The following is a 26,176-nucleotide window of genomic DNA, read 5'->3' as shown; positions in this document are numbered from 1 at the left end:
GGTTTGTCGCCCATTCGACATAATTCGAATCATTCAATTCTTCAATTTTAACGGTTTGGGTGGACATAGTTCTTTACTGGGCAAAACTTTCGTATCATTTTCAATTCATAAATTCTTTCATCTCTTTGCTTCGATGAGATCGCTCAAAAAATTAATTTCCAAATTTCTAATCGATATTTCATCCAACAACATTTCTTTTTCAAATTCACTTTCTTCAAGCTGACGGAATGTGAATAGGGAAGAGCAGTCTGGGCCCATAACCCTCTTGTTGACCTAACAAATTTTGTCTAACTCCCCCAAGGAAGGTAAACACTAAGTTTAGCAGATGCCTTCTGTTTCACATTACTGTAGCTATCAAGTGAATGAAATGTCAGAATTCAAGTTGTATGGCTAAATCATTTTATTTATAATTATCCTATAATTAACAACTGTAAAACAAACTATAACATGAGTAAAATGTATAAACAAATATGAGGAATTTCAACTCTCAAAAACATCCTTCATGTTCCAAAGGAACATCCTCCAAAAAAACACATTTGACACCCTAACTTGACTTATCCTAAAAATGTTTCAAAAATTTTAAGTCCCTAACTCTCATGGTGAAACTCTAAAAGCCATCCCCTAAGTGCAGGACGTCGCCACAACAGCGAACGATCCTCTCAAAAAATACGACTATCGTCAGTCGAAAATGAGAAACGCGAGCAGAAGAAGTGATCTCCTTCTCATTTCCCCCTGCTTATATAATACAGCGCACTCTATGCACGTCACGCCGGATATGCCTACGTAAGAGCTCAGTCTGGATGCTTCCAGAACATTCGATTTGCCGCGGAGCTATCGGGAGATTACATCATCTCCGCTCGTGCTCTGACGTCACATCCTTCTTCCTGACGAAACACGTCGTTCGAAGTCGTTCTGATGTTTACAGGTTGATTCTCCCGTACGCGAATTGAAACAAGCGTCCTTTAAGGGACAAGATTAACTGCCTTTTCATTATTAAAGAAATACAAGTGAGTAAAAACATTTACACTTAGTTTTCACTTGGCTTTCAAATCGAATTGTTGAGAATATTTCTCAAATAGACATTTTTGGCTATCAGAAATAGCGAAAAAGGCTGCACGCCTGAAGCACGACAGCGATTAAGGTGACAGCTTACCACGCCTCCTGTAATTAGTGCACACAAGAACTGACGAGATGCTGCCGAAGGGGGTCTCAGAGTGGACGATTCCATTTCCAAAATAGCTTGATCGAAAAAGTCAGGACCTAACTGTAGTAAAAAATTCCCCCCTTCCCGGTCTTAAAGAGTTAAGCTTTGGCTTGAATGAATGAAATGAAGGAGAGGGGCGCTCAGTAGAGCCAAGCACTGCGACCAGAGGTCTATTGTACTAAACCCCAAACAGAAGTCCTAAAAACGACCAGTAGCTGAAGCAAGGATTAGCAGGCACTTAATAGAAATACCATAGATCTCCCAAGGATCAAGCAAGTGGCGGTCAAAGTGTTCAAACCTGTAGGCAGAAAAATCCATCGCAATCACACAGAATATGTGCAGCAGTTTCCTCATGAAAGTGACAGCCTCTACAAATTGGGTCATCAGTGACGCCCATCATAGTACAGGGGTTGATCCAGGTTTTATTTTTTGGGTCCCCATTTTGTGAAAAAGCAAAATATTTTTGTGAATTTTCTTTATTTTTGTGAAAAAGCAAAATATTTTTGTGAACTTTCTTTATTTTTGTAAAAAAGACCTTCTCGTGATTTTTTTTTTGAAAAAGATTATATAAAAGCATTTTTAGCTGTCATATCGTTATAGAAAAGCCCTAGACAGGTTTCAGGGGGGTGATTACAAGTTCTTGAAGAATACCTAAAAGCTGTCAAGAGAAAATGCGCTGGGGGGAAGTAAGACCCTTAACATTTTACTCGTAATCTGACACATACATTACATTTATTGTTTTTTACAAATATACATATGCAAGGCACACTTTCTTGAGGTGAAAGTTTCACAACAGATTTCTTGTTTACCCCTCTCAAATACTTTTAGAGCAATGAAAATTGCACATGCTACTGAACGTATTGATAACTCTTAATAAATACAATATGAACAGACGCAAAGATATCACATATTTCGTAACACAGAAGTGAAATACTCATAAAAGATGCCATGTATGTGTTTGAAAAACTTAAAAGTAATTAAAACCCAAAATAATACTGGACTGGCATTCAGCATTTAATTTTTTGACATTTGACGTTCTTACAGAGTAGGTATTTCATTTAAAACTTTGCAATTTAATGATGTTAACAAATATATAAAGAAATTTTATTTGTTTGCCTCTTAAAAAGGTACAGTAAACATCAAAAATGCAAAAAATTTGTTTACCATAGCTGATGCAAGGAAATCAAGATCTTCAAAAGAAATAAAAATATAAAAACAGCATATAAAAGAATTTTATTTTCAGTAAAGTTATTTTATAATTGGAGTTTGAAACTCAACACAAATTAATACTAAATATACATTGCGTAATCAAAGTAAAATTTAGGATTTTCCTGAAGACGATGGAATTTTGGTATTTTCAAAGATAAAAATACCGGAAATCCTATAAAATGCTGGAACACATTCACCCCAGGGGTTTAGGGGCAAAAAATGATATAATACATGAAATAAAACACTTTAAATTTTTACTTTAATCCAAAGATCTTCTTGAAAAGTGATGAATTCCATAAATATTAATAAAGAAAACACTTCATTCATTGTTCTAAAAATTATGCGATTTTGCTAATGCAATAATAATTTTACTTGAGATTTCTACTGATCTCAGATAGAAAGCAATGTATATTCAATATATATGTACATATATGTAAAACACAATATAAGCAGCTATAAAACTAAAGGTGAAATAGTTATTGAGTTCTTCGAGTCAAGTAAAAACTTTAAAGTAATAAGCGACGATTTCCACATTTTTTAAAGATATCTACTATTTCTTCACAGTCTATCTGAGACAAACTTTTAGGCCCATTTAAAATTATTCGTAATTGTTCATCTAGACTTTCCTGTTTCAGAGATGATCTCATTTCTGTACATACAAGATTCATTCGGGAGAATAATCTTTCCACAGATGCCGTTGATGTTGAGATTATGGTGGCCATTGTTAAAAGTTTCATGAAATTAGGAAATAGGACCCAATTTTGAGAATCTTTCTCTAAAAACGTTTGAAAGTCTTCGGGACTCATTTTTCCTCCTAAAATTTTCTTTGCATCGTCTTTTTTATTTTCTTGTAAAAGCTTTTGGGTCATTTTGGTTTTTTGAATGTCAAAACTCATTTTGGCAAACATCATCTGTTTTTTAAAATCCTCTTTCTAATTTTGAATAGCCATCTTATCTATCAATGGTTTTGAAACTGAAACCGAACCTTGAAAAGTATCTTTTCTTTCTTCCTCACAATATGACAGTAATATAGATAAATATGAATCAAAATTAATCTCATCAATGGGTATTGCATTTAAATTTACACTGTTGAAAATATCAAAACCTTTCAAACTGGAACAAGTAGAAGATAATTCAAAAGCCAAATTTATTTCTTGTTTGAAATCCTTCAAAAATTCCTTTACAAAATGTTCATTAAACTCACTAACAGCAGTTTCCTTGGGTTTTGATTTTGCTCGCATTTTCACGCTCAGAGAGGTACTGTCTGTTGCAATATTCTACAATGTTTGGCTCTTTCCAAAATACTTTCCCTGCTCTAGATTACCGCAATATTCTTCCACTTCTTCAATTAATTGGTTTACTTTCATTTGGAGTACACTGAAAGAAATGTCTGGAGATTGTAGCCATAAATTTAAAACATCTACTTTTCCCAAAAAATTGGCTAAGAACAAAATGGTCAGAAGAATTTCAGAATCCAGAGTTCTCTTAAGTTGTTCTCTCAAACCCTTGAGTTCAGGCTCCCTTGTTTCTATGAAGAGAGTATCTAAGACATCTAGTAGTTGCTCATAGCGTACCACTACTCTTTGGCATGCATGGCCAAGAGACAACGAACGAGTAGTTGATACTTTTAAGATTTTGAGTACTTCTACTTTATGTAAGTCTCAATGAATTTCTTTGGAAACTTCAAATTTCTTTGGGCTATAGTGAAATAATTTCCAAAGAGCAATTAGCAAAGCATTATTGATTTCAGCTGACTGTATTTCTTTAATAAATGAACAAAAACAAGAGCTAATTTATGGTTTCTGCAGTTTACATACATGCAATGAGGGGAAATCTGCCTAATTCTGCGTTGAACCCCTGCTCGTTCTCCACTCATCACCTTTGCCCCATCTAGAGTGATAAAGATGCAATTAGACAATTTTATATTTTTGGCTACGGTTATTCTTTCTAACTCACTTGTTATGCCTTCAGCTGTACAGCTTCTTAAATTTATCAAACCAAAATATTTTTCTTTAACCGAATCATCACTCGGTAGTCTGTATCTTTCTATTAATCCCAATTGCTCCCTTTGGGATTCATCTGTGCATTCATCCGCCATTAAAGCAAAGAAATCTGCACTTGACAGTTCTGTTAGTAGCTTTTGCTTTAAATAAACAGAAATAGAGTTCAAAATGTTTTCAACTGAAATGCGGGATAAATACGTGGCATTCTTACCACAAGTTAACAAATGTTTTTTTATTTCATCGTCATCTAAGTTTTCCCTTAAAAGTCTAACTAGAGATTCAAAATCCTCAGAAATGGCCCATTCCTTCTTGATCATAAAGTACAAAATTTGAATAAACTTACCAATCAATTTTCTGTTTTTTTTTTTTTTTTTGGCTTCATTTCCAATCTCTGCACTTTCACAATTTTTTTTTGAGAATTCCTTCTTTTGCACTAGATTTTTGTATATTGACAGCTTCTCTGTGATTTTTGCTGCACTCGTGTTTTTTTAACATTCTAGTAGGGTGATGGCTTTTCTTGATATCAACTCCAATATTTACCCAAGGTTTGTTCGAATCACTAACATTCATGAAAGATGAACATATTTTGCACAAAAAATCCTTAGCTGAATAACTATAGTAAAGCCAGCTATACACCTTTTCATAATTTGAATGTACTTTTAATTTATTGCATGCTTTTCATTTCCATTTGTACTCTCAAATACAATGCTTGAATCATTATTTGATGGCTCAATCTCAATATCACTATCAGTTGAAGTTGCTCCAGATTCACTTCCAGTATTTTCTGCCTCAAGAATCATTATACTTTCGCGAACTGCCTCACTGTCATTTGATGTACCATCTTTTATTGCATTTCCCCAAGTCCTCCAAAACGGGAACATTTGCGTTACTATCTTTTACTGCATTTTCCGAGTCCTACGAAACAGGAACATTTGCTTCACTATCGTTTACCGCATTTTCCGAGTCCTCCGAAAAGGGAACATTTGCGTTACTGTTACTGCATGATGAAGTGGTGGTAGCGATTTTATCGGGGTTGTTACTTGCTGACAATATTTTGGGACCCAACGTTCAAAGAGCAAAATTTTTTGACATAATACGCAGAATTTTGGGAGGTACCTCCCATTGCAGGACGTCTTCGTTTCATATTTTAATTTCTTGAAGAATGTTTTTCAACGAACAAGTGATCTCTCCAAACTGAGATTATTGCGGGTGCTATCTCCAACGCTCCATTATCCGCTAAAAACATAACGAAATATTTTGCAAAACATAAATTATAATCGAATAGAATAACAATTTATTTTTTGATGTGCCTAAAAAATGTCCACTTAAACACTTGAAGGCAAGAACAAGCTAACTACGAAAAATATCGTCTGCGCTCCTGGATTGCAAACGATCTGTTACAAAAGAAAAATTAATACCGAGAAAGAAAACGAACTGGAATAATATACAATTACCACATTTTTTTTAAATTTATCGTCTGCAGCTTTTTTTAAATTTATTGTCTGCAGTTTTTTTTAAATTTATTGTCTGCAGATTACGTGATTCCCGCAACTTTTTACAAAATCCCACTCAATAAGACTTCTTTTGTGCGCCGTTCCCGTTGCTCACCATTAGCGGACATACGTTAAAAAATTGCGAAATTTCTCATCTTGAAGTTTCAAATTTATTTTAAGAAGACAGCAAGAATAAATAGATTGAATAATGATATTTTTCAGCTTTCATTGTATTTTATCAATAAAAGAAGAAATCTAGGAATTAAACTACAAAAAAAAATAATAATAATAATAATACGGTTATTTTTTTGGTTTACTGTATGCTGTACGCTCAAACTAGTGTGACTTTTGCTTCTACAAGTAAAGACCACAAGAAAAATAGCAGGAAAGAAAAAAATGAATAATGCATTTTGAACCAGCAATTCTCCGCAGGCACCGGCCCGCGAGAAAATTTGCCTGGTCCACGAAGAATTATACCTGTGTCCAATAAAATAAAATTTCCTTGTTTTATTTTTATTCCTAATTTTATACGATATTTTATGCATTAATATATCCATTACTTTGCATATGTTTTGTGGTTTCTCTCCAAGATTTATTCGCTTACGAAAATTTACACAAATTAGATGCTTATTTTTACATTCAAAGTGTGTAAGTAATTAAAAACAATCTTACAATTAATTTTTGTAAGTTTATTTTAAGTAGAAGGTTTTTCTTTCCGGCATTTGTAAAAAAAAAAGGACAAAACAGATTAGTTTATTTTAGTGAAAAAAAAGTAAAAATTTCTACCGGTCCGTGAAATTTTTTGACAAAGTTTTACCGGTCCGAGTGTCAAAAAAGATCGAGAAACGCTGCTTTAAACTGTGCAGAGATGGAAGTACTGAGGGACCATGATACCCTGTAGAGCTTTATTGACACCATTTTAGCTATCTTATACCAGAGGGGATGTGGGGTGCTTATCATGAAATACAACTTTTATATTTAAGAATTGAAAAGTAATTTCTGACTGCTTCCCGATTATTAATAACAGTAAAATATTTTGTTGAAACCCATTCCGCTTGGAAAAGCTCAAATACTCTGCTTTTCTATTCAAACAAATCTAAGAAAGTTCTTCTGCCTTTATATAGGAGTTTAGTAAGACCTCATTTGGAGTATGCTGTTCAGTTTTGGTCGCCTTATCTGAAGAAAGATATTTTTGTATTGGAAAGGGTTCAAAGAAGGGTAACTAAATTAGTAAGGGGACTCTCAGATTTAGATTATGATACCAGACTTAATAGGCTTAACATGTATAGCCTGGAGCAAAGGAGAGTCAGAGGGGACATGATTCAGTTATTTAAATTTATCAAAATGAAAGATGTAAATGGATTAAATTTTTGCGGGGAAAGCAGGACAAGGGGTCATTGTTTTAAGCTATATAAATCTCAGGCTAACTTGGAAATCAGGAAAAACTACTACTTTAGCAGGGTCGTGGGCACTTGGAATAACTTACCGGAAGAGGCGGTAATGAGCAAGGGAGTGGATAGCTTTAAGAGGGCCATTGATCTTCATTGGGGACTAATTAATTGACTAGGAATAGCCTAGCTGGGCCCAGAGCCTGTTGCTGGTCGTCACATTTGTATTTGTATTTGTATTTTTCCCTTGATCTTAATGGAGGAAATGAATGTGCTTGTGTTCTGGGAGGGGTTTTAACCCCAAAACCCCTCCCGTGGCTGCGCCACTGGGTGCCCTTGGCAGTTTCAGTAGACCTGTCAGGCTGATAAGCATGTTGAGAAGGGGAGAGAGGAAAGACTTTCAACACTGTCTCCTTAATAGGTCTCTCAGCTAACTTTTCCAAAGCCTTCAATAAAAAGGAGGTGAGATTATTAGGTCTAAAAGACTTAGCCTCATAGTAGTTACCTTTTCCAACTTTTGGTATAAAGATAACCTTGGTATGCCTCCAAGCAGTTGGAACGTGCTCGAAAGAAATGCAAGCTCTAAAAATCCTACAGAGTACAGGGGCAAGAACCTCAATGCCCTTTTGAAGAAGGGCAGGAACAATGCCATCTATACCAGGAGTTTGGAAAGGCTTAAATGAGTTAATTGCCCAAAGAACACTTTCATAAGTGACAATACTTCTAGCACAGTCCTATTTGCATTTTGTACACCAGATAACAGGTAATGTAAAAGGGAGTGGGCCATCTATAAAACATTTGAACCAAGGAAATGGACCTTTAGCATCTCTGCTAGGCTATCACCTCCAGATTCAGTAAAGCTACTGTCAGTACGCTTTAATGTATTTAGGTTGCAGTTCCTGTCTCTGGTCATGAATTGTTACTCTGGCCATAGCAGGAACATCCTTAATATTATCACAAAAATTCCTCCAGGAAGCATATTTAGCATCCCTGATGGCTTTATTGTAATCAGTGAGGGTGCTTTTATAAGTATCCCAATCACCATTCTTCTTAGCTCTGTTGAAGCGCTTTATGCATTTGCTGCGTAGGTCACTGATCTCTCTAGACCACCAAGGAACTAACCTTGGCGAGTCAGTGACCTTAGCCTTGCAGTTCTGGTAGTAGGATCGGAGAATGGCATGTTGCAACTGGTCAACAGACAACTCCAAATCCAATAATGAATTAAACTTACCAGACAAACCGTGAATAGAGGCCCTCCTTAAAGGCCTCCCAGTTGGTGTTCCTGGGATTCCTATAAGGGAAAGTATGTCTTTTTAGACCTGTAACAGAGAAAGAGGTTAGTCGGTGATCAGATAAAGTTGTTTCATCAGATACCTTCCAATCCGTAACCTGATCAGCGCAAGAATTATTGCAGATTGTAAGGTCAATAACTTCCTTCCTATTTGGATGTAACAAAGGTAAGTTTATTGGGCTTTGGCTTAATCTTTGTCCAATTGAATTCTTTCTTTCGGGTTTACTGTACCTCAGAGAGAGCTTTTGGCCTTTGCTTGCATTCCTATTGGTTCCTTATTGGTTTATAATTTTCTCATTGGTGTTTGGCTAATCTGCTATTTTTATCTTTTAAGCTGCATGCTTATCTGCTCTTGGCTTTGGTCGGATGTCTTTTAATCTATAAGCTCATTACTTTTTGCATTGAAAAAGGCGTTCCCTGTAACCCCGAAACACGTGTCTGCAGTAATCTGCAATTTGTGCTTTTTTGACATTGTTTTTTCTTACTTTACAAAAAAGTTGATTTTAAAGAAAAATTTTTTGCAGTTGAAAGCTTTAAGACTTTCACCTGACAAAAATAGCAAAATTAGATAAGTTGCAGATTCTGTCAGAAAATTTTACCGATCCATTATCTATTTACAGAGACCAGAAAAAATTGAAAAGTAAATTTTGTCCGTGGGTACAGCAGCTTTCCCTATCCATTTCAGTTGTGTTGATGTTTCAGACATGGATAACAAAAGCATATCACACAAAGGAACTTTTCTCATTTTAGCCGGGGTGATTGCACAGAGTATACACAAAACTCAACTTACTTACACTATGACAGATATAAATCCGAAGCATAAATTATAACTCTTATAAATTCATTTTACTCCAATTATAAAAAAATGTTTTAATGCTACATTTCAACTATACTATAAACTTTAAATTGGAAATCTTTTTCATAGCAACCACATAAAAATTAAAATACAGAGGTATAAACATGCATTCTAAACTTACCCCTAGAAAAACCTTTATGTACTTCTTGCAAAAAACGTGAAGTAACATTAGCTTTCAGACTTATATTTATATTGGAAGTGGTGATAGCAAGACCACTGCGATATGAACCATAGTAATCTACCTCAGTACCTATAAGTTTTAAGAACAATCAATCATCATCATACATTAGCCACTCACAATGATTTCATCAATTGAAAAGTCATTATTTAATACAGAGACGGTTCAAACAAAAAATTCTGCACAAGAGAACTATAATTTGATGCCATCCCCCCCCTCCTTTTATACCCTCAGAAAGATTATGCTATCTAGATTTTGAATGTGCATGAGAGGCACTAAGAAGATACATATGATTGAAAAAATGAAATAGGAATCACTAAAATTTGAAATTAAAAAAAAAAATTTGAAAATTACAACTTTTGAAATAAAATTTTCCGTGTAAGATAAAACAAATCAATACTAATTGAACAGCTCATTGCCTTAAAAAAATTCTTTTATGAATTTTATTTCGCAAAAGTTATAGATTTAAAATAAGGTATATTTTAAATTTTAAATTTTAGTACAAAAAATTGGGAATTATGCAAAAGGAAGTTTCTTTATGATACTTCAATAGTTTTTATTTTGACATTAAAAAATGGGTGGACACATTTCTAATAACATTTATTTGAAACATAAATAATTCAAGCTAAATGTCTCATAAATAAATGCCTGTTTAAAAAACATTTCTTTGTAATGTATATTTTTGGAAACCTTCATTTCTCAATAATTTTCTACAAGCAAAATGAACAAAATTATTACTAATTGAGTAGCTTTAAATAATCTTCACTTTACTATATTAGAATGGATAAGAAAATTTCACAAAAATTCATTATTAAGAATTTTTTTAAAGGCATTTTTGAGAAATTTACACTAAGTAGCACTTACTGACTAAACACTTTGCTGAAAAATCTTCTTTAGAAATATTCTATTTTTGAAACTCAACTTTATTTGAAAAAGAAAATGGTACCTTTACTGAAATAATTTCAACTAATCAAAGGAAAAGAAAACATTTTCCCCGATTAAATTCTTGTCAATGCATAAATTCTTAGTAATAACAATTGATGAAAAATAGCTGAAATTTATAGTGGTTTTGTATGAAGTCACCATCGTATTATCATTTTCCTCTGTTAACTGACACAGTGGCTTCTCAACAACCGTCTTAAAAAGGGAAAAATTTCGGTTGCCTCATATGAAGCCATTGTGCCTAAAAGGGTGGAGGAAAAAGTTGATTATGAATTTTTCCCGACATTTGTTCAAAGGGGATTAGCACAATTGAAGGTTCTTCCCATTAAGTTCGATTGCTACAGCTCAAGAACAAATGCAACAACTTAAGAGCAAAAAATAGTATACGGTTAGATCTTAATTAAATTACGTTCTGACTGATTTTTGGTGCAGAAAACACTTTAGAATGGACAAACAAAGGGTTATTGCATTACACATGCCTGCTATTCAGTTTCATATGATTGAGAAACTTTTAGGAACTCTGTCAATTCAACAAGTCATACCAACCAAGTTGCTTTCAAAGCCGGCAGGATAAAATATACAGCGGAACTTTTTTTGACAGCCACAACTTGCAAGTTTTTAGAAATCTGATATTTGAAACCTTAAAACAATGGGCAGTGTTGCCTTACAATTAATACTGAATGCATGAAGTAATCTCATCATTGTCCCTATCACAAGTCGACGGCCTGATCGGTAAGGCATTGGACTTGTGACCGGAGGGTCCTTTGTTTTTTTTCAAACCAAGGACCCTCCGGTCACAATCAGTCAGTCAAAGATCCACCGTCTGGATCTAGTCAGTCGAAGATCCACCGTCTTCATTAAGGGTGACTGGGGGACGTTAAATATGCTTGTAGTCACCAAGTCCTCCAAGTGAAACAAAACCTCTGAGTGAGCTGAGCCAGGAGTTATTCAGCTTCTGGTTTGATTTTAAATTATCAAACTGTTCATAGATGGTGCTGCTATCTATGATGTGTTGTCTGACCCAAAATTGGACTTCACTTAAATAGGTGCTAGAGTAAACGGAAGCCACACCTCTCTGCCTTAAATCGAGTAGCCTCACTACTTGAGCTTGGGTCTCCGAGTGGCATGAGTAACAACTAAAACAACATTTTAATGGAGCTCTTAATGTAATGTTGTTCAATTAGTTGGCTGGTTATTTTATATTTAAATTAAACTTTTAGTGATATGTAAAAAGTAGAATTACTTTTTTGGAGGGTTATTCAGCATTTCAATGTAACTTTTAATGATAGCTAATAGCATTAAAATAAGTTAATAGCTCATTTAATTTGATGCATTTTTTAACATTATTTTTTAAAATCTTGCTTACTGCCATGTTTCAATTAAATGTTATTTAAAATGACAAAATAATCTTTCTTTAATTTTGCAAAATAAATAGTTTCCATGCAAGAGGCCTAGACTCTACCCAATACGTAAAAATTTAACGCACACAACGCCCACCCGTGATGTCACTTTTACGTAAGCAACAAAACTCGCTAGTCTCTGCCCTTTCTTACCGGACGCAAAAGGCAGCTGCCAAAACGCGAACGTGCGGTAAATTAACGCCATGATTTTTCTGGCGTAAACCTTTCGTACATACCTTGAAAAGTCAAAACAAAGATGGCTGCTGTATTCGCCGCGCAACTGAGTTTTGTGAAACTTGCTGAACTATTGGATCTCATCGAAAAAAAAGTATGGAAGGATCATCACACGTGTTGGATATTTTTGATGCAAGGTTTGTTAAACTTTATAAATAGATCAAAAGTTAAGTGATTAACGCCACAGAAGTGAAACATTGCTTTCCCTCCTGTATAGAGGATTACCAGCTAATTTGTGAGTACATTCTTTGTCATTCTACAAACACAACATCATTTTTTATTCTTAGCATTCATTTATATTTATTGATAAGAGTGAAGTAAAAGATCTTGCACCATGGCCCTAAGAAATTTGCTGTTGATTTTGTTCGTACAGATTAATTATTTTCCGACACATAAGTGGGTCATAAATCAAGCAATAAAATAAACAAAATTCTCAAGCTGATCGTTTCAGATTTTCAAGAAACTTTTCGAAATCCTACTACTCTCTGACACCTCAAATGTATATAAATTTTTTAAAAATCTATCGTACACAATTGATAAGTAATTAATGTCTGAGTTTGTTAAACACTATTTTCCCTGCAGTGTTTTGAAATGTTATACGTAATTTCAAGTTCTATGGGAGCTTCAGAGTTGCATAATAGCTCATTTAAAAAGAAAAAAAAACTGCATGTGCCTTGCTTTGATATGTCACAACACAAATATTTCAGGTAAAAATATTTTTGCACAATTTTAAATTTTGATGTTGTCTCAAAAATTCAGGTTTTTTTTTTTTTTTTGGTAATGTATTATAATGAATGCATCCCAAATGTTCAGAGTGGGCTCGGAACAGTTGCAGCAAATATTGTAGGATAATTTTTGCAAAAAAATGGCTTTAAAAAATCCTGACCAGTGATATGCTGGATATCCGAGGGAAGATAAAGATTTGTATCCTTATCTGTTTTTTACGGATCTTAAACAAATATTTCATATTCTTTAATTTCAACACATATTTGAATTCTAGATATAGATAGGTATGAAACACTCTTAAATTCTATGTAAGTTAGGTGTTTTGATTTAGTTAAATAAGGAATCATTTCAGAAATTAAAAAAGTTAATTTTTAAACCCTGACTCTATTAGGAAAGAGTTAAGTTTGACATGTATATTTGTGTGTGTTTGTGGAATCGTAGGCCCCAAAGAGATGAAACGATTTTGTTCATTCTTTTTACGCTCAAAATGTGACTTGATCGAAAGTGTTCTTAGCTTAGAAAGTGTCTTTGTAACACTAATTACTCAGGGGTGTCCACTTCTTCCCCAAATGCAACAGAGAAAAGTACCCCTGAAAATAACCCTCCTAAAATTTTCAATGCCGTAGTCCGATCTTCCCTTGGTGGACACTTATGAATTAATTAAGATATTAATTAAAATCCAACTTAGTGTTTTTCGCAGTTTTAATAGTGAGATCTTATATGTGTGTTTAAATATTAGCACTAGTTGAAAGAATGAAATTTTCTGCGTTTAATATTTGTTAGGAATTTCCAAGTGGAGGTTATAAGCTTGTTTACATAAAAGTAAATTTTGAGTACCATGTTACACCTTTCTGCGTTTAATATTTGTTAGGAATTTCCAAGTGGGGGTTATAAGCTTGTTTACATAAAAGTAAATTTTGAGTACAATGTTACACCTTTATGCTTGCGAGTAATAAGAATTTCTTTGTTGCTCTACGATTTAAAATTTATCTGCTTTCAGTTTCTAGCGTGTGCTGACCCACAAGAAGTTCTCACAGATCTAGACACTAGTGATCCTTTTCCGCAGATCTGAACTTTTAACGATCCGGCACATCACTAGTTATAACTTAAGTTTTTTTTTTTTTTGAGCTACAGAGCTGTACAATAGCACATTTTAAAGATAATTTCATGATCTTTAATCTCTGATTTGCAAGTTAAACTTTTTTTATTCCAATAATTTTAAAAAAGTGTATATTTTAAATTTTGTTGTAGTCCCACTCTGAAAATTTTTGGCCCTATTCACTAAAATACAGTAAAAATCATGCTCTTTTTTATAAAATGACACTATTCTCATTTTTTTTAATTTAAAAATTTTGGGAAAGAGAATTTTTTCCCGAAAAGTATTTAAATTACACATTTAACTAAAGTGCATGTCTTTCTCTTTAAAGTGAGCTTAATACAGCTCTGTAGCTCTCTTAAAGCTTGAATTATAAAATTTTAAGCACTGCCAGCAAGTTAAAAAGAAGTGCTTTTCAACAACTTTCAGGAACTAATTACTAATCAAGTATGAAGGGGTTTTTTTTTAATTATATACAGTAAAACCCCTTTAATACGGACACTAACCAGAAAAAAATTTTGTCGGCAAAAGAGGTGTGTCTGCAGGACAGAGGTTTAATAATGTTATTTTCCTTGCAATCGGAGAATAAAACATTGTCCGCATCAGAGTGGTGACTGTCAGGAGGGATTTTACTGTCACATTTAAGATGTCAGAGAGTAGGGCTTCCGAAACTTTTATGAAAATCTGAGATGGTCAGGTTGAGAATTTTATTTATTTATTTATAGATTTGATATGATCCATTTGCATGTCGAATAATGTTAATTTTTGCAAATAAAATAAACAACATCGTTTCTAAGGCCAACCTGCAATACCTTTTACTTCACTCCTATCAATAAATATAAATGAATGCTATGATTTAAAAATGATGTGTTTGCCGAATGATAAGGTAAATTAGTTGGTAATCCCATAATGATGAAGGAGCAAATGAGCTGGTAATCTTGCTGATGGAAAGCAATGTTTTATTGCTGTGAGGTTAATCAGAACATTTTTGGTCAGAAAAAAGTTTGACAAACTTTGCATCTAAACTATTCAACACATTGTATGAGACTCCTGAAATACTCGTCTTTTGATGCATTCCAATATTTCTGCTTCTTCTTGTTGAACACTTAAAGGAGCAAATTCAGCACTCAGCAGCTATCATAGACTTTGCACATAATAGCTGTAAGCTCAGGTATACATGTATACTTCCATAGGACCCCCTCAAGGTACAGTAGGGTCTCATTTCACAATTTTCCATGGGAGGGAGGGGGAGCTAAAGATTTGTGCTCGATGCATTTTAAATGGAAAAAACAATAAAATGCGTACACAATAATGCCAAATTTGATTGTTTCTGAAATCCAGAGGATCCCCTTACCACCCAATTGATGGATCTGGAATTTGATTTCTTCACTATACATATCATCATTCCCGTAATACACATCACAAAATTTTACACAGTTGCGGAACCAATAAATGCAAATTTACATTAATGTTCATCGTTGTTTCTTCAATATGCACTTTATTTGTATTCCTTCGGCTGATTGCAAACAAATTTCTTTACTTAAGCTGTCATTTTATTATAAAAAGGAATATTGAAACATATTCTGTACAAATTGCAGTATAATTGTAATGGAATTTTAGAGGGCTCTGCCCCCTGCTCGTTTGGCTCACCAACCCCCAGTTGCCACCTGTGGGGGTTCAAAGCCACTTGCAGCAGGTGACTATTAATGATTTTAGGGGTGTTGAGACATCCCTGGATATCCTCAAGAATGGAGGCCCCTAAAGGTTTAGAGGGGTGTTAAAGAGTGGAAATGGCTTCCCCTAGTTGCCCTGTATCCAATGGTACAGGTAGACACGGCCAGGGGTAGAAGTGACCAACTTGTCAGATATAGGACATTTTCCACAAAAAACATAGGACAAATATAGGACACAATATATGAATAATTTGGCTATGAAAAAAGAAATAATACACATCATATATTATTCAGTTATTCTTATCAATGATTTTGTTGAAAAAAACCTCAAACAAAATATTTTACATCTCTATATTTACATATTACTTCCCTGTAGTTGAAAGAATAATTTTTGAAAAAAGTGTACTTTATAGACTAAATAACTAAACAAAATTTGAAGAAAGATAATTTTTTTTTTCCTCACTCATGACCCAAGTACTAATTCCACTGCTCTTAGATTTTATATCTTGAACCCTTTACCACTTGTATTAGGAACAAACAGAGCTTGAGAAGGATCCTTCTGACGTTTTTCAGAGTTTTCTTTATGCTTGAATGTTTTAGCATGCTGCCTTAATTGCGAAAATCCACTATTGCTTATAGGCACTGAACAGTTGCAAAAATGACAAAAAGCGATAAAATCCTTTAGTGCACCATGCACCAAAATTTGTAGAATTAATGTCCTCCTGATTCACCAACTCCACACGAAATGTTGTTAAGCAATGCGATTTCGCCATTATAATTCCACTTATTACAACAAACTACGTTTTAACATCATAAGGAATTAATTATTCCATGATCCCAAAATTCCACAAAAAGAAAAGATTGCAAAAAGAAAATTAGAACATTCCGATCAGAAAATGCACTGAACGCAAAAATATATCAACGAAAACCATGATGGAAAACAAAACAAACGGCTGTTGCCCCCCCCCCCCCCAATGCAAAATTCTAAAACCAACTTCAGCATTAGTTCTCGTAACTCCACCCACTATAGAGTGACGTCACATTGCTGTAGCTAATGAGAGAAGATGCCTGTTGCAGAATTTTGTCAGTTGAGTTTTTTAATTTGAAATTCGTTTGGGCACGTACTTTCAGCGAAAAATCCGATGTCAGAAAGTTTATTTACCGTTCTTTTTAAAAGATATATATGGTTTAAAACGAGAATATAGGAAATAATGGACATTTTTGAAAAATATAGGAAATATAGGACGATTTTGATGCTTTTTTTTGAAAATATAGGAAATATAGGATATATAGGACTACTTCGACCCCTGCACGGCCAATCCGTAGAAGATAGACACAGAAATATATAGTTTAGACTAGGGGGCCCCACCCCCCTGCTCGCTTTGCACACCAACCCGTTTGCCATTCGCCTCAAAGATTTTATGCTTTTTAGGGTATCATGACATCCTTGGATATCCTCAAGACATAATCAGTACTGGATATCTGGCCCCTCAAGGTTTAGAGGGGTGAGACAGGGTGCAATAAATACAGAGATTAACAACCCATATCCAAAGGTGGGGTGTGCTGGCCGGATTGGTAAGGTGTCAGATTCTTAACTCAGGGGTGCCCTACTGGAAGGGGTCATGGCACAAACTGCGCCAATAGAATTTCTAAGGGAGGGGGGGGGAATTGAGAGGTATTTTTTGGGGGAGGGGTGTTTTTGCTCTTGGGGGAGGACCCCTGCTTATCCGAAGGGTCCCAGGTTCGATGCCAGCCGGTCAAAGATCTTCCATGTTTGTTAATGGTGGCAAGTTAAATATGTCGCAGTCAAAGTCCTTCAAAGAATTAATACCTCTGGGAGTGCTAGACCAGAGATTACTCGTCTTCTAACCTGGATCAAAAAACAGCTGTCTTCAGGTCTCTATCCCACAGTTTAGAACAAAAATGGTAGGTACGGGGAATCCTAGAGTGGGATGTATTCAACAGTACCAGTATTGACTTTGCAGACATTTCCAGTTCAGAGGAGATGCGGTTAGAGACAGGCAGTCACAGAAATTAATATTATCGACTATTCGATAATCTGTTATGCAAATTGTTGTTCTGAATGATGTTTTAATTTTCAAACTACAAATAGAAAGAAATTCACGAAAAAACATTTTAGCAATTATTTTTCTTTTCGTAATTGCATATGTAAAGCCTAATAAATACAAATTAAATTTCATTCATTGGATATTTAAAGAGAGATGGGTTTCTAAACTCCTTGGGCCTGGGCTCAGTTAGCCCCAGCTCCAGATCTACTTATCTACAGCGCGGGGCAGCTCACTATACTAAAGGGGCCCCCGGCTTTCAGTGGCGTAGAACTCCAGTAGGCTGTAAGGGGCTCTGCTAATTTTTTGCCAGAGGGGCCCAAAATTTATAGATCAGAACCTGGTTGGCCCAATCCTTGATCAGGGCCAGACAAGGGTGTCACCATCTCAACATGGAAGGGGAGGGCAGGCCCAGGAGAGTCCCAATGCGAAGTCGTTATGACCTTCCAAAATTTTCCTTATTCAACAAATTTTTTTCCCGATTCAGCAAAATTAGGAGTTCTATTAGGCAAAATTATCCTCATTCAGCGACAATATTTGTGGCATTCTATTCGGCAAATAATTGAAGACATTTTTTCCTCCCAAAGATTTAAGTTCAGTGTCCTCCTGGGCAGGGCCATAATTTGGACAATTTGGGTACTGGTGTTTTAGCCCCCTCCTCCCCCCAAGATTTTGGCAGCAATGTAATTCTAAAATGATAGCAGTATTAACTCAACACCAATATTTTTTCTTTTTAAATGGACTTGGAAGAAGATGTATACACTTTCAAACTCCCCCCCATTGACAAATGCCCCCCCCCCCCGGTGGATATGTCCATGGTGCCAGAAGTGCCTGTTTTTTGAGAGTTGGCACAAAAGTATTTTGAGCCAAATTCTTAAAAAATATTATAGTGTTAAAGCTATTTTGATAATTTACAAAACAATTCAAAATAATGTTTCAAAGAATGATATTTCGCTACATTAAGAATATTTTGTAATTTCATTATCATATTGACAGATCAATGAAGAAATATTAAAAATGAATTTAATTAGAACCTTCCATTGCTTTGTTTTCTTTGCTAGTTGATGTTTTAATTTTTAGGAACTTGTTACTGAATGCTCAAAAAAAAAAAGGTAAAAACTCCAACAAAAATGCTCTTTTTTAATATCATTATGATTCTTAGGTCAAAAAGTTCTTCTTTTGTGCCCCTTTTTTTCTAATTTGGGTACCCGAGTGGTGTAAGTAACAACAAGAACATTTTTTTCCATCTTTCTGTGATTGAGAGCAGACGTCGGAAGGAGAATCAAAACAAAACAACTGAGGCTAGCCTCGTCTCCTGAGCGTGCTCATGTCAACAATTCTACTTTTCCATTGGCGTACAGGGACATGAAGAAAGGCGTGGTTTAATGCTTACCGTACGTTCGTTATCCCAGTGAGTATTATCGAACTTCCGGTATTTTTGGGCAGAGACTACCGCAATTACCGTACGTACGGTGAGTGCGTAAGTGGCTAGCGTCCCTTACGATGTGCTCGGCCGATGACGTCACGATTAACGTATGCTATTTACGTATGGGCAGAGACTAGACCTCCAACTGATTAAACTTGGTGTCAAATATTAAGGTTGCCATACAATTGTAGAATGTCACCAACAAGAAAATTTGCAGTTTTCTATAGCGAATAATTCATTATATCGCCAATGTACCCATTCTACACAATAGTCTCTTTATTCAAAACAATGTAGTGCAATACATAAATGACGACAAGATTCTGGGATATCTATAAAATGCTGACTACAAAAGTCAGGTATACACCAAAAACCAGGGCCGGATTTGGAAGTGTGGAGGCCCCGGGGCAACAAAGGAGTGGAGTCCCCTAATCAGGGTTCGAAAAGATCATCATATTTTCGAAAATATCCGATACTTTGATATATATCCGAATATTTTGGTATATATGTATATATCCGATATTTTTGATCAGCACTTTAATAGTAAATATATCCTGAAGTTGCTATTTATTTTTTTTATATTATTATTATTATAATTCATAGAATTAAAATTACTGTTTCTTATTTATACATAAACATACATTTCATTTTAAAAGTTATGTCCTTTTAAGGTTATTTTCATATGATATTTAGAAATACATTCTTTGTAGAAATACAAAAATGTCTGGGAGAAAAAACATAAAATTTGCTGACCCGTGAAAGTTAGGATATTTTGCAAAAATTTTATTGTGGGGGCCCCTTTAATGTGGAGGCCTCGAGGCAGTAGCCCCGCCTGCCCTCCCCTAAATCCGGCCCTGCCAAGAACCTATCGTGGACAATACATGTAGTTAACTTACACTGAATCATTTTGCAATTTTTTGGAAATTTACTATTCTTGAAATTGAATAGAAAGTGCACTTATTGCACATTAAATCTTGTTTGACAAGGTAACGAAATATTGACGCATTTTCAGTCGCATTTACCAGTAATTGTGCTTAAATACACTGTATACAAAATTATGCCGGTATTTCAAGCAATTATTGGTGGTATGTTGTAAAAATTTGAAAGTATTAAGTTTTTAAAATTGAATACATACCTTGAAAATAATAACCAAAGAACCTAGTTAAGTCATGAATAACTCTTCCAGCAACTTGGCAATCAACCTTCCGTTCGTTTTCAATTTCTAATATGTAGTTTGTTACAGCTTCATACTGCTCAGGAAGAATTTTCGGACGCAATTCAGCTTCGTCTTTAAGACAAACCACTTTCTATGTAGCAAAAAATAAAAGAAATATAGAGAAATATAATTTTTTAAAATAAGTTTTATAACAATGGTCATAACAAAATTTCTGTAGAAACTTCAATAAATAATAGTGGCTGGTGAGTGTTAAAATATTGATCTTTTAACATTCTAAAAATTCAATCATTTAACAGCGAGGTTACATGTAAGAGAAAGTTTTTATACTTTGGTAAGAGCAAAGGTCCAAGATTGCTGCCTCAGAGTCAATAAAAGATACAGTCAACTTATAATCTATGGAAGAAGGAAAGCTAGAGAGCGTTTGATAAATGGTCTCTATTTCAACTTCAAAATGTTTTCAACCCTATTCAGTTTTCATATAACTGAAACAGAAACACACACTTGTAACAACTTAGGTCACAAATACAAATGTGACGACCAGCAACAGGCTCTAGGCCCAGCTAGGCTGGTCCTAGCCAGTTTATAAGTCCCCAATGAAGAACAATGGCCCTATTAAAACTATCCATCCCCTTGCTCATTACCCCGTCTTCCAGTAAGCTATTCGAAGTGCCCACGACCCTACTAAAGAAGTAATTTTTCCTAATTTCCAGGTTAGCCTGAGATTTGAATAGCTTAAAACAATGACCCCTCGGCCTGCTTTCTGTGCAAAAATTTAACCTGTTAACATCTTTCATTTTGATAAATTTAAACAACTGAATCATGTCCCCTGTGACTCTCCTTTGCTCCAGGCTATACATATTAAGCCTATTAAGTCTGTTTTCATAGTCTAAATCTGAAAGTCCCCTTACAAGTCTAGTAACCCTTCTTTGAACCCTTTTCAACACAGAAATATTTTTCCTGAGATAAGGGGACCAAAACTGAACAGCATACTCCAAATGAGGTCTTACTGAGGTCCTATATAAAGGCAGAAGATCCTTCTTATATTTGTTTGAAATAGATCTATTGATAAACCCAAGCATTCTGTTGGCTATGTTACTTGAAATGCTGCACTGTTGACTAAATTTGAAACCCTGATTTATTGAGATACCCAGATCAATAACACTTTCTGCCTGACTAATGACCGAACCCTGTAAATAATAACTCTCATGCTTATTTCCATGACCTAAGTGTAGCACTAGGCATTTCCCTACATTAACTGCCATACCCCACTTATCCACCCACTTAGTAATATGATCTAAATCCTCTTGCAGCTGTTTTACTTGATCTTCATTCTTTACACAATCCCCATAACTTTTAAATCATTAGAAAAACAATTTATGTTTCCAAAAATATTTTCATCAATGTCATTTGTAAAAATAATAGATAGAAGAGGTCCTAAAACTGATCCCTGAGGCACCCTGCTTAAAATATCACTCCATTTAGAAGGATTTTTCCCACACAACTACTCTTTGTTTCCTCCCAGTCAGCCAATTTCTAACCCAAAGTAAAGTTTTCCTCCTAATCCTATATCAGCTAGTTTGCTGAGAAGAGCAACATGCGATACCTTATCAAAAGCTTTTTGAAAATCAATGTAAACAACATCCACACACTTTTTGTTACCTAAAGTCAACAAAAAGTGTGTGGATGTTGTTTACATCGATTTTCAAAAAGCTTTTGATAAGGTACCCCATGTTGCTCTTCTCCGATATAATACCACAACATACAGAAATATATCACAACATATATTTTAGTAGCAATGGAAATTACAATATTCCTCCTCCCTCCTACCACCTTTAAAAAAAAAAAAGAAACTTTAGAAACCTTAAAAGAAGGTTTAGATTCAGGACATAAATAAAACAGTGAACTCATCAATTTGGGACATAATTTTGATATTACATTGTAAAGATAACACATTTGAATCGAATATGATCTACGTTATGGAAAAATTATTTTGAGATATTATCAAAAACATAATCATATCAAAACTAAAAACTTAAAAAACAAACAAAACAAAAGAAAAAAAACTCATTAGTATAATAGATCTTTACGGTACATATTTTATGATAAGACTATTGCATTTTATAGATTTCGGTCATTCTCGGAGAAATTCATTTTCATGTTCCTGGTATTTTTACAAATGCTTCATGACTTATATATTTTTAAGAATTTAAATACTTTTTACAAGAGTTTAATGAGATAATTAAAGTGACATTTCTACATTTTATTTTAAGTGTCTTTGATATGGGCCTTAAATACTCAAATGTCATTCCCTCACTTGTCCCCACTGTTAGTAAAAAATTAACAAAAAATCTTTCTAAGCAAACAAAAAATAGGTTCACATTTTTGTGTTTTTATTGCAAAATATTGCATAGTTTAAATAAAAAAAAGGAACATTTAAAATTAATTTTTCATTGAAAATTAGTTCAAGCCATTACTTTTTTTTAAGTTTTTCCCCAGCAGTACAGTACATCCATTTTATCACGAGTTTCATTGCTGGTGACGCCAATAGGGTTACTTGATCAGTGATTTTGGCTGTTATATAAATGAGGATGTAGAAATTTCTTTACTACATAATCAGGGGGTAAAACTGTTTGAAGGGTCAAAAATACTGACTTTACTGACCAAAATTCATAAAATACTGACTAAATACTGACCATATATTGACTAAAATTTTAAAAAATTAACTAACTTTGGCGTAACAAAAAGAGTATCATACTTAGTGAATTAGATACTAGCTTTGTTTATAATGCGCAGCAACATAATGTGAAGCTAATTAGGCACATTTTTTGACAGAAAGTTCAGTTTAATTCATATCTTTATTGTATCTATATATATAAAAATGGATGTTGGTAAATTTGTGGGTGTGTTTGTTCCCTAAGATCTCAGAAACTATCTGGCAGAATTGGCTGAATCTTTCACCGTTTGTTCTTTTTGTTACTTGGAAGGTTTATAGACCAGTTTGAAAGAAATCTGATTGATAATTCCTTTTTTATTCCAATTTAAGTCTCAGTTTTCGCATAAATGCCCTAACGTGGAGGTGAAAAAATACGTGCACATATTAAAATTATGTGTCCATCGAAAGCGCTGATTTTTCTGCTGAAGATGGCATCTGTAAGAAAGTTTTAAGTTGGATACAAAAGAAGTTATGAGCTTTTCAGTGCCATGTTCGAAGGCTTTCATCAACACAATTCATTATTTAGTGTATCATCTCAACTCCCAGTTGATAGCTAAAATTGTTATATTAGAGAATATTTTTGCATTTTGTCTGATTGTTAGAGGTTTTTCTCAAGTCAAACCTTAAAGTAATGTTTTCTCACAAGTTTGGCTAATAATAAATGGATTTGGCTGATCATTTTCCATTTAAACGGAACTTTAATGTAATTAATGTTTTTTTATTATTATTTGTGCTGATTGGAGACTTACTCATTATCTAATCAACCAGCAGAAATCTCGCCAAAATTTTTGGAGAAAGATTTCAGTGGCTGATGCATTTGGCAGTTTTTTCGACTGTCTCTATTTTTGAAGCCAAAGACTACACAATAATGTTTCTCAGTTTTTCGCCATGTAAACAAAATATCTCCAATCAAAGAATCTTGAAAAAAGTTTTTTAATGAATAAATAATCCACCAACTAAATTATGTAAATCCTTAAACAGCACAAAAACTTGCATTAATTTTTCTTTTGCACAATTTAAACAATCGCCAAATTTTATTACTTATTTTGGAAATATTTTGGATGAAACTGTTTAGCACCATTTTATGGTGACCAAAAGAATCTCAGCATCTGGCGACAATATGTCTCTTAAACGTAAGTTAGTAACATACCGTTTTACTAAGTAAGGAGGGGGAGCATTATTGAAGGTATCCCAAAATAATTCCGCAAATTTAGTAATTTTTTAAATCGCACCAAGAACTCATAATAATTGACATTTCCCAGAATAACTAAAGCAAGTATATGGGGATTGCGAGCGGCTACATTTGTTTGAACAGTTTGTATTTTAATAGCCATACAGAGAAGGTTTTAGACCCAATATTAAAATCTTTTTAAACACGTGAAGTTTAACTTCATGTTTTGGAAATTCTTCAAATTTGTTTTTGCTTATATGTCGTGCTTTCGTTTCTAAATGAGTACTATTTTTTTCTTTATACTTATTCCTATTTTAGTTTTATGAGTAAGGAAGAAGCTAGATTGTTGATCAAGTCAAAAAGGTGTGTTTCAAATTCTTTCACTTAAAACAGAAAATAAGTGCAAGTAACGATTGTTTCTCATAATTATTACTGGCCCAGGCAACGCCGAGTATTTTTGCTAGTAATGAATAAAACTTTTCCGAAAGTAGGAAAATAAATTAAAAGATTTGGCAACTGTTTAAAATATTATTTAGTGATTGAGAGCACTTTTCTATTCACATTTTTTTTTTTTTTTTGTTTGAAAACTCAGTGGGAAAACAACTCCATGAAAAATTCTGAAATCAGGAAATACGAAGTGGAAAAAATGTATAAATTTTACATTTAACTCTGTTAAAGATCTTTGCATGTACAAAAACTACATCGTTTCAAAAATATAGACACAAACATAAAATACAATTCACAGTAAAAATATGAATGGAGGGATTCATATGACATGTGTATATAATGATAACTAGTACGTGAAACACAAGTTAGGGTCATTTATTTTAAAAACACAATGCATTGAATTTATGAAGAAAACTAGAAAATAGGGTGTAGCATAATTACAGACACTTTTTAATTTATGAATTGAGTTTGAGAAACATAGTTACAAATGTAAATATGAAATTGTGTTTCATTACCTCTAGTTATTTCATACACACAATGCTGAAATACAGTTTGGTCCGCTAAGCAAATCCTGTATTCGAATAAGATGGTCCTCTTACATTTGCTAAGAGTTGAGAAAGCTCATTTTCTTGTTACAAATCGCCAAAAACATTAGTCAATTAAACCGAATGCCACAACAAACCCTGCGTTTAAACCAAGCAAAGAAAACGACGTCTTATGGTGACAAATGGCTGTCAACAATATTTAGTACTGAGAAAAAGTGGAACTTAGATGGACCTGATGAATAAAAATTTTACTGGCATGATTTAAGAAGCGAACGAAAAGGTTTTTTTTTTTTTTCTGTAGACAGGCAAGATGGGGGGGTAAGTTATAGCTTCAGATACTTTTAGATTCAATAGACAAGCATTTTTGGCAATTTCTAGCAAGAAAATGAACTCCCATAACTATCAGCAAAGATTAAAGGGCGATTTTGTTCTGATGCAGGATTTGCTGGGAGTACCACTCAGTGTATTTCCAAAAGACAAAGCACCTACTCATGTGTCTAACACAACAAATATGTAGTATCAATGTCATGGACTGCCTATCGCTTAGCCCAGACAAAAATCCAATGGAAAGTATGTTGGAACATCTAGCAAGAAAATTATATGAAATTTGAAGCCAATATTTTTCGACCAAGGACCTTAAAGGAGCGATAGACCAAGCATGGAACCATTATGAACTATCCCCTTAGGTAATGCAAAGCTTCATACTTTCGAAGGAAAACCACGTGTTTGAATTAAGGGTAACAGAATCACGTTCCTATTAACATTTGTCATTGTGTTTCACAACCTCAAATATCATTTATTAATTAAAAAGCACAATTTGCTTTTCAGGGAGGCAACCGCCCCCTCATATCCAAAAGTAAAATATCCTCCCCCCGCCCCCAACTTTTCAGAGCAAAAAATTAGTAATCGATTGAAAAGTGATTCTTTAGAGTGGATTGATT

The 26,176-nt window shown here is 34.2% G+C and overlaps 1 protein-coding gene across 1 annotated transcript in view; it reads right to left on the bottom strand.

Moving 5' to 3' along the window:
• LOC129222294 (uncharacterized) overlaps window positions 1-26,176 on the bottom strand; it is a 249,548-nt gene that overhangs the window by 203,064 nt on the left and 20,308 nt on the right. Inside the window, exons 4-5 of the mRNA XM_054856780.1 lie at window positions 20,318-20,489; window positions 9,566-9,694 (exon numbers count right to left, since the gene is read on the bottom strand). Coding sequence (XP_054712755.1) covers window positions 9,566-9,694; window positions 20,318-20,489 — 301 coding nt within the window. The remainder of the gene's footprint in view (window positions 1-9,565; window positions 9,695-20,317; window positions 20,490-26,176) is intronic.

The sequence above is a fragment of the Uloborus diversus genome, chromosome 5, assembly GCF_026930045.1.
Source record: "Uloborus diversus isolate 005 chromosome 5, Udiv.v.3.1, whole genome shotgun sequence".
Taxonomy (NCBI): Eukaryota; Metazoa; Arthropoda; class Arachnida; order Araneae; family Uloboridae; genus Uloborus; species Uloborus diversus.
The sequence above is the reverse complement of the archived record's forward strand: the minus strand, read 5'-3'. Positions and strand labels throughout refer to the sequence as shown.